The 15229-nt window shown below is 42.5% G+C and overlaps 1 protein-coding gene across 3 annotated transcripts in view; it reads left to right on the top strand.

Moving 5' to 3' along the window:
- The window catches only part of LOC130864755 (lymphocyte antigen 75), a 117523-nt gene that overhangs the window by 54699 nt on the left and 47595 nt on the right, over positions 1-15229 (top strand). For all 3 annotated transcript variants that reach the window (XM_057755509.1, XM_057755510.1, XM_057755511.1), the window contains exons 24-30: positions 729-858; positions 2758-2984; positions 6020-6185; positions 8042-8209; positions 10246-10362; positions 12511-12705; positions 13837-14063. In XM_057755509.1, the coding sequence (XP_057611492.1) occupies positions 729-858; positions 2758-2984; positions 6020-6185; positions 8042-8209; positions 10246-10362; positions 12511-12705; positions 13837-14063 (1230 nt within the window). The remainder of the gene's footprint in view (positions 1-728; positions 859-2757; positions 2985-6019; positions 6186-8041; positions 8210-10245; positions 10363-12510; positions 12706-13836; positions 14064-15229) is intronic.

Consider the following 15229-nt stretch of genomic DNA (forward strand, 5'->3'; position numbering starts at 1 on the left):
AGCCTGGTCTACAAGAGCTAGTTCCAGGACAGGCTCCAAAACCACAGAGAAACCCTGTCTCAAAAAAAAAAAAAAAAAAAAAAGAAAAGAAAATATGTGTATCTATGTCAACATTTTTAATTTCTAAAGTTAATTCCATTTTTTTTTATGTCTTAAATGTTTGTCATGGTGTAGGCGGAGTTTTTCTATCCCTTCTTCTAGCTTCCACATCACAACATGGAGACTAATATTAATTATAAAACCTCAGCTGATAGCTTAGGCTTGTTCCTAGCTAGTTGTTATAACTTAAGTTAATCCATATCATATCTTTTGATCTACACCCTACCACCTCTATCTACACCTCTATCCCATTTTGTGTGTCTGACTCTTTCCGAATCTGGCTCCTGGCCTCTCTGCCCTTCTTCTTCCCAGTATTCTCTCTGCCCTGAAAATCCTGCTCAGCTGTTGACCATTCAGCTCTCTATAAACCAATCACAATGCTGCATCTTCACAGAGTGCACAGGAATATTCCCACAACAGCATGGTTTTGTCATTGCTGTCATTTTGTCTTTCAGAAGTTTCACGGTAAGTCCTCTCAAGAGTTTTGGTTTGGTTTTGGCTTTGGTTTGGTTTTGGCCCTGGCTCATTTGTTGGTTTGTAGGGGAAAGAAGAAACACCAAGATGCAAACTTTTCTTGCAAGGATCTTCAGACTATTAGTCCCATAACTGTGTTACTATTTTCTTTTTAGTTCTTTGATGACGAGTCTCACTACCACTGTGCCCTGATTCTCAATCTCAAAAAGTCGCCGTTCACTGGGACCTGGAATTTTACTTCCTGCTCCGACCTCCATTCTCTGTCTCTCTGTCAGAAGTACTCAGGTATCGGCTGTCACCTAGATATCTACCATACTTTATGCTGTTAGACAGGCTTCCTTGCTAAAGTCTTAAGGATAAATTTATATAATTTTATAGTTGTGTAGCTTACATTTTTAGCATAGACAAGTTCATATTGACACAGTGAAGCAGATTATCACTTATAGACTGTGTTTTTTTCAAGTATTATTACCACAGTTAAATATAAAATTAAATCTATAGTAGAACATGTTAATAGTTGTCTAATGAGAGTCATAGTTCAATATTCTAGTAAGCTGTGGTTGAATGTTCTTTCTACTTAGACATTTTGCAGATTTTTGTTTTTATCTGAGGAAAAATTCAGTACTGTACAAACACTGACTGCTAAATTTAGCTGACAGAAATTTGAGGAAACTCTATGCATGAAGCCGTCTGTGTCTTCCCATGGTCAAGATAATGTAAAATATGTATTTCAAAAGTAGAAACCAAGCCGGGCGATGGTGGCGCACGCCTTTAATCCCAGCACTCGGGAGGCAGAGGCAGGCGGATCTCTGTGAGTTCGAGACCAGCCTGGTCTACAAGAGCTAGTTCCAGGACAGGCTCCAAAACCACAGAGAAACCCTGGCTCGAAAAACCAAAAAAAAAAAAAGAAAAGTAGAAACCACCCGTGCTCAATGTGGTGGCACACCCCTCTGCACTGGGGAGGCACAGGCAACTGAATCTCTCTGTAAGTTCAAGGCCAGCCTGATCTAGTAGTGAGTTCCAGGATGACCAGGGCTACATAGTAAGAAGAAGAAAAAAAAAATTAAATAGAAACCACCCAGTTTTTTGAAAATGCATTGCATTATTTTTTAATTGACCATGATACGTTTTTGACAAGTGTTTAAGTAAAAGTGTTTGCTACACAATGAGAAGTTTAAGCACAAATTTCATGTACCTTAGCAAAGCTTTTCTTGCTAAATTAATCTTTGCCCCTTTGGCCCATCCTCTCAAATGACTTCCTTATTCAGATAAGAACCCTAAGGCAGTAACAAGTGGCTCTGCAAACTCTTTTTCAGGGTAGCTCTGCCACTTGAAATAAAGGAACACTTTTAAAAGTTGGTTTTATTGATTCTTTGAGAATTTCATACTCAACTCCTTCCACATCCATCCTTATCTCCCTACTCTCTCCCAAAACTTCAGTTCCTATGTTTTGTTTCTCAGTAGCCTCTTGACACCACGTTGTGTGGCTTGTATAGTCGTGGCTGTGGAGCCAGCAGCCAGAGCCTGGTTAACCTACCGGTAGCCACAGTCTTAAAGAAACCTGCGTCCACAGAAGTCATCAGCTGTTCCTAGGTCTTCAGCTGGGACTGGTGAAGCACTTCCCAGTCCATGCTCAAAGAGGACCGGCTTGGTCTCGTGCAGTCTCCTTCAGGGACCCGAGCCTCTGGGAGTTTACAGTGCGGCAATCCTGCCATGATCCAAAGACGCTGCTCCATTCCAATTCAGCCCGACCTCCGGCTCTTACAGTCTTTCTGTCCCCCCTTTAGAAAGGGTCCCCGGTCGTGCAGGTGGTGGGGCTGATCAAGATGTTGTAAGGGGAGACTTTGAAATCCTTTTCCTAGCAAAGCAGTTCACACAAAGGAGGTGTTTGTCACCAACGTGGAATGATAATCTTATTGCAGGTGACTTTTTTGTGTAGCTTTTCTTCTCCCAAATGAGAACAGCTAAACGGAAGTGTCCTGATTTCAGGAAGATGCAAGTCATATAAGTTTTCCTAACCCATTCAGCAAGATATAGCTTAATCTCTCAGTAAAATTCTAAACTAAGTAGGCAAGTGATATCTGAAGTAAACCAGGAAGGGATGAGCTCTGGAAATCTGACAGGCCTCTATGACTTAGCAGAGTGCACTGAAGGAACTCTTGTTATTGTTTTCTTCTACAATAGACGTTGAAGACGGACAGCCCTGGGAGACCAACTCAGAAACTGTAAAATATCTAAATAACCTGTACAAAATCATCTCGAAGCCTATGACTTGGCACGGCGCTCTGAAGGAGTGTCTAAAAGAGAACATGCGGCTGGTGAGCATCACAGACCCTTACCAACAGGCCTTCCTCTCCGTGCAGGCCACGCTGCGCAACAGCTCCTTCTGGATTGGACTCTCCAGTCAAGATGTAAGTTTGCCGTTCCTCCCGTTAGCTCCTCTTGTAGACCCAAAGAAAGCGTGTTAAAACTGTATGCGGTTAATTCCTTGGGTGTCTATTTTTATGCCAGTTGTCTTTTGACACCAAGTGGAAGATTGGGTTCTTCAGAAACGTTCTAGTGGGTATGGCTCAATGAGCGCTTCTTTTTGTTCGTCTTTGTTTGGCAGAGCTAGAATCAGAAGTTGTCAGGTCTCCTCAACCAAGATGAGAAAGGAAGAATTTAAAAGTCTGGTAGGGTTGGGTGTGGAAGAAGTATGGAGAGTTTTCCATCGCTTTCAGAGTTAGCAGAAAGATGTTAAATCATAGAGGCAAACGAGAGACCCTTTCTCGGACAAGGTGAAAGGTAAAGACTGTCACCTGAGGCTGTCCTTAGACCTCTACACCCAAGCCATGGTGGCACATACGTACCAGTGTGTGCACACAAACACACACACACACATCTCACACACATATACACAAACACACACACATCTCACACACATATACACAAACACACACACACATCTCACACACACATACACACACACACAGACATACACAGAGACATGCACACATCATACACACATTACATACACGCTGACATGCACATATCACACACACACATACATGTAAGATTTAAATTTTTAAACTATAATAAATTAAAAGAATGAAAATTAAAATCACTTGTATTAAAATCAATGTCAGCGAAGTGTAATGCCAACACTTGGGAGGCTGAAGCAGGAGGATTGTCATAAATTCAGGGCCAGCCTGGGCTCTAGGATGAGTTCCAGACCAGCCCAAGCTGCTGAGCAAGATTCTCATTGTTTAATGAAAAGTCACTCATACTAAAGTGTCAGTAGTTTACCTGTGGGTTAATATTTTGGTGTGCGTTCTTGAGTTACTGTATTTATAAGTTTATTTTTAAAGCAGTCAGAGTCATGTTACATAACTTTCCTCATTTCCCACTTAATGATTTTATTTTTCCTTAGTCTGTTTTCTATCATCATTATAGTGTGTGTGTGTGTGTGTGTGTGCCCATGTGCGTGTGTGCACATTGTGTGAGATGGGGGCACATATGTGGAGATCAGAGGACAACTTTATGCCGTCTTTCCTTTCCTTCCACCTTTGAATAGCTTGCTCTGCCCACTGTGCCCTCTTGTGTTTTCAGTTTTGACCTGTGGGTCTCTTTTCCCTTCGCCCTTCATTTTACATATCCTGTGTACCTGTTGTCTGTGAGTCTTCACAAGCTGCCTTTAATCTTTGGAACTTGACAGGATAAGAAGATGTAATAGTGTATATTGAAAGCAATTAAAAATTTTATAACAAAACAGAGATATTGTAAAACTTTCTATTCTAGTAACATGACACTAGCTAGGAAAGTATAGTGAGAACGGGTGCAGCATGGAGCCTGAGCTGTGGGGACAGTCATTTTTATTTACTTTTTAAGGAAAATAATGTTGACACGAAATAGAGCATGTTCACCATATCTCAGGTACAGCAATTCTGGGTAAAATGAAATCCAGAGCAGGTTACAGCAGTGTGTCATTTAAGTACTGAAGACATCCAAAAGCCAGCGGTTGGGACAGAAGGATGAAGCAAGGCCTAGGACACTGTAGTGAGTATCGGGAAGGAGCAGGGGACGGGGAACAAGTCCTCGTGTAAGACTCATGTCAGAGAGAGGCATGGAACCTGGAACGAACAGCAAGGAATGTCAAAGGAGCTAATACCCACAGCCTGCCACTTAGAATCCTTTGGTATCTAAGGAAAAAATTGAACAGGCTTCCTGTGTGTAGCTAAAACAGATTGTTAGCTTAGAAAAGCCAAGTTCACATTAAGATTACTGAAAGATTAAATGTTAGAAAGTTTAGGCATATCGTCTTGATCAGGAAGTTTCATATTCATTACGGACAGGGAACACAAGAGGATTTATCTGTGGGGGAAGGAAGCTCCAAAGGCCATTGGCCGGGGCTGGTGGCACAGAGGAAGACTGGGACAGTGTAGGCCAGAGTGTAGGTAAAATCATGCCCACATGGCTTTCCTGATTAACTGATGGAGCATTTGCTAGCAACCAGGAGGCCCTGGATTCAACCCCTAGCACTACCAAAATAATGAGGCATTTAGTAGCACTAGGTTTGGCTATTTCCTGGTTTTGAAATAAGGATCCTATGTGTGACTTTCCCTCAGGCCTCAGAAATGCTTAGCCCTGTCGTGCAGTTGGGGCAGCATTGGCTATTAAGGCCTAGTGCATCATTATTATTATTATTATTATTATTATTATTACACAAATGGGAAGTGTCATATCTATCCCTCAAACTCGCAAATCCCAGTGTCAACAACATAAAGCCGTTGTCAAGACGGGTGGTCAGGCCCTGTCAAGCTCTAAGACAAGTGTTTAGAGGCTTCCAGAATGACATAAGTACTGTAAAGGAAGCTGCTTTGCCCCAGAGACCAATGCGAAAGCAGCAGAGTGAGCTACACTGGCCTGAGTTGAGACTGAGGAAATGAACATTTTACACTTGGCTAGTCTTGGGTCACAGCCATCTCACAGATCGGGGGGGGGGCTGGAAATTGGGAGAGTCGGGCTCACACATCAGAAGCTCGTATGTGATTGCGCCGCTGCGCACAGCCAGCTTTCTGTCTTTCCAGTATGCCATGTCGCCACCATTGTACCCCATGCATGTACTCCGCACTCCACGTTAGCTTTCTGGTCTCCAACTAACAGTTCTGATGATCTGTGGGTAGCAGAACATGATGGTTAGGACCCCAAAGTCTAGGATCTAAGAGCCTGAAGCGGGGTTCTAGCTCTGCACTCACCCTCAGTTCCCTGATTTGTTAAAAGGAGACAAAAGGGACCCTCTCAGACGCCCGTTCCATGGATTCAGCAAGCCAATATTTATCAAGCTTTTAAAATAGTGCTTAACACAATATAAAATACAACTGATAATTATCGGACCTTATGGGTTAAAATAATATGGAAGGGATGATGTGAATATTGTCTCTTTGAAATGGCTTTCTGCCCCTACTAGGATGAGCTCAACTTTGGCTGGTCAGATGGGAAACATCTTCATTTTAGTAACTGGGCTGTCAACAATGAGAAGCTTGATGACTGTGTGATCTTAGACTCGGATGGGTTCTGGAAGACAGCTGACTGTGATGCTAACCAACCCGGCGCCATTTGCTACTACCCAGGAAGTATGTAGATCTCAAATGCACTAGAGTTCTGGGCATTTGGTTTTGCAAAATCTTATTTGGGGATTATAAGGAAATCGCATCCTTTTTTAAAATTTATTTTCACTGCTTTATTGTGTGTATGGGTGTTTTGGCAGTATGTGTGCCTGTGCCCCTTGTGCGTGTCTAATGTCAATGGAAGCCACATTCCAGAACTGGAGTTACAGGTGTTCTAAGCTGCCGGGTAGATGTTGGGAATCTGAACTAGCTCCTCTGGGGGAACAGACATCTCTTAACCCTTGAGCCATCTCCCGCTCCATCATGTTAATTTTTTTCCCCAACAAAACTTGGCGCAAACATTTGTACTCAAGAATTATTGATTATAAATTGTTTTGTAATTAGTTTTATTTTGGATTTTGTCTTTCTTATATCAGCTGACAATGCTGACTGACATATGGAGTCCCATTGTCACTCAGCCTCCTCTTACGTCTGTTTTTATTCAAATATATTTACAAAACTAACTCATGGAAACGCTTTTTTAATTCATTCTTAACGTTGACAACTAGCATCTTAAACCACGGTTAAAGCTCCCAGGCGTGGTGGCACACACTTTTAATCCCAACATTCAGGCGTAAAGCAGAAGATGGGCAAAGCCTAGCCAAGCCTGCGCTACAGGCAAACCCCTGTCTCAAAAACAAAGACTCAGCTGATTGTAAGAAGCAGCAACACAGGCGAGGGAGCTTTAGTCACAAGGGCATTCTGACCACCACCCTACAAACAAGCGTAGGTCAGCCATCTGGAGAAGGAGCCTCGGAATCCCGGCACTCGGGAACCTGAAGCAGGCAGCTAGCTCTCTGTGAGTTTGAGGCCAGCCTGGTCTACATAGCAAACTCATGGTCCATGGGCCATCCAAAGTGACAGGTAAGATCCTGTCTCAAAAAGCAAAAGTGAAACAAAGAAAAAAAATCCCGACACCAACAAGAAAACATAAAACCAGAACGTGCCACATGCCTGTCCTGTTTCTCCGTTTTTTCACTCTGCCCTTGTGAAGTTTCTGTTCTCTCTGCACGCGGAGGAACAGAGCTGCTCTGCTGCTTTCACTTCTGCCTGTGACCAAAGGTGAGTTAATGATTTCTGAATCCCACGTTTCCAACTCGCAAGACCGAACAGGCTCAGCCTGAGCTGGCTATGAAATCTCCAGCCCAGTCAGGGGCCCACATTTGTGTGTTTGTGGTAGAAAGTACACATTATTCTTTGAGACAAAGGGATTGGTCACAAAATGGAAGAAAAAAATGCCCAATAGTCACTATGACATAGTAAATCTTTCTGAGTTATTTTGAGTTCTACATTACTATATTTGGATCTTCTAGACTATATGACTTTTTCATAAAATGAAAAAGATTAAATATTCTAAAGGCCATGTTTTAAATGATATCTCTAATTTTGCTAAGGGAATAACTATTTCATTAAGTTATCTCATTAAAATTAGAGATATCAGTAAAAAGAACCATGAGAGTGAATCTCACCATTAAAGTTAGATGCCTATTGTTAATTAATATGTTTATAGAGCTCCCCTGGGAGGATCCTGGCACTTGACATTTAATAATGCAGGAAGAAAGAAACTCATGGAACCTAAAAACACCTCATTTTTAACATTCCTGCACTCCACAGCAGGGGTAAGAAAATTATGTCAAATAATTTCCTCCCCGCAGAAAGCCAGCATTCTTTATGCTATATTCGAGTGTAAACAGAGCCAGCCTCGCCAGGCTGCTACTTCCTCGCTTCCTGCATGTTTCCCACAAATCAAATCTAATGACTGTGAACAGGATCTAACATTCACGTCCGAAATTAGATTTCTCACCGCTAACCCTTCTTCCTAGATGAGACGGAAAAGGAGGTCAAACCGTTCAGCAACGTTAAGTGTCCGTCTCCTGTGCAGAGCACGCCATGGGTGCCGTTCCAGAACTCCTGTTACAACTTCATGATCACGAAGAATAGACATAAGACAATCACGCCGAAGGAGGTACACGCCGTCTGCCAGACACTGCGTAAGCATCTTCTACTGCCCTCCAGTACTGGGATATGCTCGCTTTGCATGTCACCCGTTATAAAGATTCCTGAGTAGCTCTGGTGACTGGCTCTCCTGATTTTCACACGAGAGGGCAGAGAACTGGTTGTGGAGCACCTAGACTGACTGACCTGAACTAGGTGACCCTGTGTGGCATGAAGCCCAGTTACACCACTCATCAGAACCAAGGTAAAGGCCACCGACCCTGACCGTATACCACCAGACCTGGAGCTATTCCCAGCTAAGTCCTGAGGGTCTGTAACGTCTGAATTATGGAAAGAAAGGAACTATGCACTTTGTGCAGAGTTTCTATGAAAAGTATCAAGTCATTATACTTCAAAGTGTGCTGAGTCTTAACAGCACATGTTTTAAGAGAAGTTCTACAAAAAATTTTAAAAAATAAAAGAAAGAATAAGGGTGGAGAAACACTAGATTGTATACCCTCTGTGTCAGAGTACATCAAGATATACTTTAAGAAATACTGGCCTAGCACATGAACTCACAGAGACTGAGGCAGCGTGCATAGAGCCCTATGGGGTCCTAGAGCTGAAAGGCAAAGCGAATGTAAAGCTATGTCCAATGGATAACTACTTGCAAATGAAGCTTTAGTTTTCTTCAAAGGAGTCTGAACCCCACCCCAGTCCCCTGCACAGCAGGAGCTCCCTCTTGGACCCTGGGTGAGGCGCAAACCACACCCAAACACGTTTCCCCAGAGAGATCCTTTACTAAGTGGGGAAGACAGGTTAAAGTGGCTGCTCTCTGACTCAGGCACCAATTAGCAGCAAATGACCTTGCAGGTGTAATTTTTAAGAGGAGAAAAAGGAGAGGTCTGAATTAGAATGGGCTAAGATGTGGTGGTAGAGGACATGGGACATAAGAGAAGGGAAAAGGGACAAGAGAAAGAGGGCAGGAGCATTTGTCCTGGGGGACAAAGGACTGTCTCTGGATAGAGAGGAGACAGACGTGGCACCTAGGCAAACGGAGGTTTATAAAGGTAAAATGGAAAACCCCATGTGAGGATGAGGTGTTTAATTTTAATTGGTCATGTTAATTAGGTGAGTTAAAGGGGGCTTCCGATTGCTGGATTCCAATACTTTGATAGGTAGACCTTGGTAGTCAGCCTCAGGAGGAGGAAGTGGCCAAATAAATGACCAGTTTTAGGAATATAATCTAATGGATTTTAGCAAGGCAGAGGGAATAGAGGTGAGGGGCAAGGCCTGCCAGAGCCACCTGCTTGTGTGGGCTGGTGTCCCTCCAGAGTCTTTGGAGGCTTCTTGTCTTAAAATGTCATGGCAGGGCTTTTTCTCTTTATTCTTTTTTAGTTAATGCTTATTTTATCTTTTTATTTCTTATTGTTATTTTGGCCCTACAGGTCTCTTGCATATACATTATGATCTCTGGTCCTGTGTTTTCTCTGGCATTCCTGAACACGAACATGAACGGCCCTCTGCATCTATGTCTGCTTCTTGTGCCTTTTCCTGGGTTCTTCCTTTCTGTTTGTTTACATCTTATTATAGCTTATTTTATTCTTATCCCCTAGATGCCTGTTTGTTTTCTAATGAGAGACAGAAAGTGTGGTGAATCCAGGTGGGAGGGGTGGTGATGAGGAACTGGAGGAGTAGAGGGAGGGGCACCACAATTGGAATATATTGTATGAAGAAAAAAATTAATCTATTTTCAATAATTAAAACTGTACTAAAGAAGCATTATTACAGGGTAGTCATTAACAGTATCCCATTAATATTGTGTGGATTTGTGCCTTTGGAAAGTGACCGTTAAATGAAGGGAAAGAGAAGTGGGCATCTTATGTTCTCAGCTCCGCTACCAGATCCCTGTGTCTTGTGGGGGCCAGATGGACATCAGAATGTGTGAACACTGCACAGCCTGCCACCTTAGCTAGCTGATGGTTGGTTCAGAGTAGCTGCGTCTGGGAAGTAGGACTTCCTGACTCTCTCAGGGAAGGCAAAGTATTCTGTACAAAGTAATTGCTAAAATTGGCCTTTTTTGTTTTGACAGATTCGAAAGCCCAGATTCTGAGTATTCGGAATGAAGAGGAGAACGACTTTGTGGTTGAGCAGCTTCTGTACTTCAATTATATGGCTTCCTGGGTCATGCTAGGGATAACCTATGAAAGTAAGCAGGGACTGCGGCTTTCTCTGTTAGCAAACAGCCCTAGCTGTCCTAGAACTCTGTAGACTAAGCTGGGCCTTGAACTCATAGAGCTCCACCTGCCTCTGCCTCCCAAGTGCTAGAACTAAAGGTGTGCGCCACCATCATCCAACTCAAAATGCAATCACCAGCATGTGTTATGTATTTAACATGGCGTGTAATAATACCATGAAGGTTTTTGTGTCTCTGCTCTGCCCCACTTAGATTTAAATGGTAGAGAATAATTTCCCATCTCCACCCTTCCTTCTGGCAACTCAAGACTGATTAAAAATGACCACACTTCCATATATATCCCCAGTTTGCATTCCCATTATAACTATGTGGAAAAAACAAACACAAGGTACTTTTCTAATGATGCTGCTCCTTTGGGTGTATAGCATTATCTTGGATATAGTAAGCAACAGAAGGATAAGAGTCTTAGTCTAAGAGTGGGGAAGGATATTTGAAATTTGGATTAAATACCATGTCTCCAAAATACCACTGATACAAACAAACCCTAAAACGTGTGTCTCATAGTAAATAGACCAATTTAGAAGGAAAATCAGAGGTATCCTGAAGTTCGCGGAGGTCTTGCAGTTAGGGAGGGAAATCCGTCTATAGGCATGTCATGGAGGAGTCTGGCGTTTCTTCTCGTCTCTACCCGAGCAGTAGTCATGGCTCTTGAGCTCCGGAAAGAGGAAAGAGAAGAATCCAGATTGGACGCAGTGATCGAGTTGCATTAGAGCAAGCATGGAAGCAATACAGCTGTGAGAAAAAGCAGCTCCAGGCCTGATCCCAGCAGGCCATGCGCTCTGTGTTCTCCTCTCCTTGTTAGGTTCTCTCTTGTGCTTCCCTCGAGTGCACGCTTCCAGGGAATGCCTGTGCTTTTCCAAGAAGCCCATTTTACCCAGAGTTCAGTCTGTATAAGTAAATATGTAAGATACGAGAATATGTATAAAAGTATAAGTACTCCTAAAATTGAAAAGTTTTCTAAGGGAAAGGGTCAGGTCACTCAGTGCATGCTCCTCTGGAAATGGTGGTACGGTGTGGAGGACACCAAACACAGACGTACATATTTGAATTGTACCCCCTGGGAATGGAATGCATAGAACGTGAAAACAGAAAGGGACTGGGGAGGGAAAGTGACAAGAGTGAGGCAGGGGGACAGAATATATCAGGATGACATAAAATGAAGCCTTTGCCTTTGTCTAGAAATTTAGTAAAATTAAGTTATACCCTCTTACATACTTTGTCATAGCATTATCAAAAGCAACGAAATTTTTTTTTTTATTTTAATTAGTTTTTTTGAGGCAGGGTTTCTCTGTGTACTGGCTGTCCTGGAGCTCACTCTGTAGATCAAGCTGGCCTCGAACTCACAGAGATCTCCGTGCCTCCCCCGTGCTGGGATTAAAGATGTGCACCACTACCACCTGACTGAGTTAGTTTTTTATTGCGGTAACAGCAAGGAGCTCACATTCATAATTTTGTGTGTTAGTATCCAACTATTTGGCACAGTTTGTTGAGAAACTTAATCTCCACATTGAAATGAAGTGTGTTACAATCTTTCACTCACAAGTATGCCCAGTTGTGTCCAGAGAAAATAATTTCTTTCACTAATTTTATAAGATATCAATAATTTTAAAAAATAAAATAGTTATTATTGTTTATGTTGCAGTTGAAAGGAGAATGGATAGTTGATGAAAAGAGACAAATATGCTACTAAAGAGTGGAATTCTAGCTGGGTGGTGATGGTGCACGCCTTTAAACCCAGCACTCAGGAGGCAGAGGCAGGCAGATCTCTGTGAGTTCGAGGCCAACCTGGTTTACAGAGCAAATTTCAGGACAGCCAGAGCCACACAAAGAAACCTTAACTTGGAACTCCCCCCCCCAAAAAAAAAGAAGGAGTGGCATTCCAGTTAATTTTTTTCATATTTATAATTTACATTTTCAAGTTAAAAACCAAGCATGATTTCCTGTTACAATTAGAAGACATTTTTTTAAAAAGATACCATTAACCTGACAGTCTTTTAGAAGGTAAGGAACGGAGGAAATAAATCAGTAGTCTGAAATACTATCATTGAAACTGAAATCTTGATCTAACTCTAAGTCTAGAAACATGTGTTTCTTTCCTAGACAACTCTTTGATGTGGTTTGATAAGACCGCATTGTCGTATGCACACTGGAGAGCCGGAAGACCAGCTGTGAAAAACCACCAATTTTTGGCCGGTCTGAGTACTGATGGCTTCTGGGATATTCAGTCCTTCAATGTTATCGAGGAAACGCTTCGTTTTTACCAACACAGTATTTTTGCTTGTAAAATTGAAATGGGTAAGAGTCGTAGTTGCTTCTCTGTTTCAAATGGTAGAACAGCCTGACAAAGGCAACTTCCGGGAGAAGGCGTTTGTTTGGGCTTGTGGTTCTCAGGGGGGGGATATGGTCTGTCGTGCTGGGCAAGGCATGGCAGCAGGCAGGGAGGGCATAATGGCTGGAACAGGAGGCCAGCTGGTCCCACTGCCACACACTCGTGATACCTCAAGGATGCAGGAAGTAAAGCAGGGCGGTCAAGTCTCAAGGCCCACCCCAGTGAACCACTTCTTCCAGAGAGGCTCTGCCTCCTGAAGGCTCCGCAATGTCCTCAGTGTCATCAGCCGGGGACATTTCATTTTCCAGCCACAACAGTAAGCAAGAGAAGTGTTGTCTCGGCCCGGGGAAACAGGGTGTAAAGGCTTTAGTTCCACTAGCAGGACTCGCACCTGTCTGGAGAGCTAGCTCCAATGACGGTTAGCCCATATGTGGAACCACAGAAACTGGCAGAAGAGAGCAAAGCCCTTGGAGTCCTGGTCGCCACCTCCAGAAGGGAACCCTTGCTGGTGAGACAGCATTAACTGTTTTATCCTTGCAGGAGGTCTTAGAGTATTTGGTAAACAGAAAGCTCGACCAGAATTAGGAGGCGGCAGTGGATTGAGTCTTGAAAGAGGGATCGAACTTTTATAAAAAAAGAATGTTGGCATAGAATTTAACATTCCAGGCAAAACACATGTCTTTCAATCTTGTCTATTCCTTACATAAGCCTATTTTGAAACGTAAATTGTGTGTAAATTATTATCAGCTTGAAGACTTGAATAGTAGCAGCCTGCTCTGGTAAGCCGAGTGCTTACCAGATGTGGGGCCCCATGTCCCCTACACTGCAGACCTGAATTTTTGTGCATCTTTTGGACTCCCCGAGTCCCTTACGGTCATCAGTCTCACTTGGTTAATCATTTGCCATCATGTCACAACAGCTGTTTTTTTTTTTTTGTGTGTGTGTGTGTGTGTGTGTGTGTGTGTGTTTAAGAGCCTTATATGTGCTGTGGAAATAGGAAAAACAAAGTTTATATTTGACCTGTTAAGTTACTTTGTCCAAAGTAATGCATTTGAAACTATTTAAACTTAGCGGCCCTTTTGTTTTCGGTGTTACAGTCGACTACAAGCAAGAGCACAATAGTACCCTGCCAGAGTTCATTATGTATGAGGATGGCATCTATAATGTTATTCAGAAAAAGGTGACATGGTACCAAGCGTTGAACATGTGCTCTCAAAGTGGGGGGCACTTAGCAAGTGTTCACAACCTGAACGAGCAGCTCTTCCTGGAAGACATTGTGAACCGTGATGGATTCCCTCTCTGGGTTGGGCTTTCGAGTCATGATGTAAGTCTTACTTCGTTTCCAGAAATTTTTAAAAATTTTTGAAAATCTGAGATTTTTAACTTAAGACATTAACTCATAATATTTGTTTAATTCCTTTTACAGCATGGAATAAATAATATCCAGTGTCAGGGACGATCCTTGACAAAAATACCTCTTGCCAGGGTAGAGGCATGGGGATTTTGAATTATAGTAAAGAATATGAGGATGTGAATGAAAATAATAAAACGGAGAAACATATAGGATAGTATCAGGAGGGAATTCTAGAGAGTACTGACATTTGCCTGCATTTAATTTTCAATTGCTTTAAATAGCCCTGACCCCAAAAGGTAGGAGTAAGACAAAAAACTGCATTAACATTATACAAGGAAATAAACAGACCAATTGAAAGTCATGGGCTACAACCATAGTTAAACGTTCTGTTGCTAGAACAATTCATGCTCACACCCTAGACCAAAACATTCTGTAGGTAAACCACTCCCTGGACAGAAACCAAAGTTATCTTCTTAAAGGAACCGGACCCTCAGATGGATCTTTAGACTCTTGTTTCAGATAGGAACACATCTCCTTCTCTATTCCTGGAATGCAAGGTCTGGCTGTTAGCCACACCTATTGACAATAACCTTGAGAGAGCAGAACTCTCTGGTCTCTGACTAGGTGAGACCTTTGTTTGAGATAGAAGCACAATAACCTTGAAGGAATTAGAGACAAGTCAACTTGCAAATAGGCTCATATATTTGGGCCTCCACAGTCCAGGCCATCCCAAGGGTTCTGTGGGTTAATAACTCAACAAATTCTTGTAGTCTTTTGGTTTGGAGTTCTTTCTGTTGTGTCTGTAGTGATCAAGCCCCTGTGTTCCATGTCTGAGCTCCATCCTTGGTCCCTGGAGCTTGTTTAGGAAGGACCAGTTGGAAAACTCATGAAGTAAATAACATAGAATCAGAAAAACCTTTCAGTATTGATGGCACATCTGTCACGGTAGTGAATGAATTATCTACCATTTGCAATCCTATCTCCTCATCAGTAAAATCACCTAATATTTGCTTTCATATTTTAACACAAAAATATATATAGCCAGCAACCACAATTCTTAACAATTAATGAATAATTAATTCTTGGGTTTGAGAAGGAGGACACAAGAGACATTGGAGACAGGATGGGCAGGGGTG

Source organism: Chionomys nivalis, chromosome 22 (genome assembly GCF_950005125.1).
Source record: "Chionomys nivalis chromosome 22, mChiNiv1.1, whole genome shotgun sequence".
NCBI lineage: Eukaryota > Metazoa > Chordata > Mammalia > Rodentia > Cricetidae > Chionomys > Chionomys nivalis.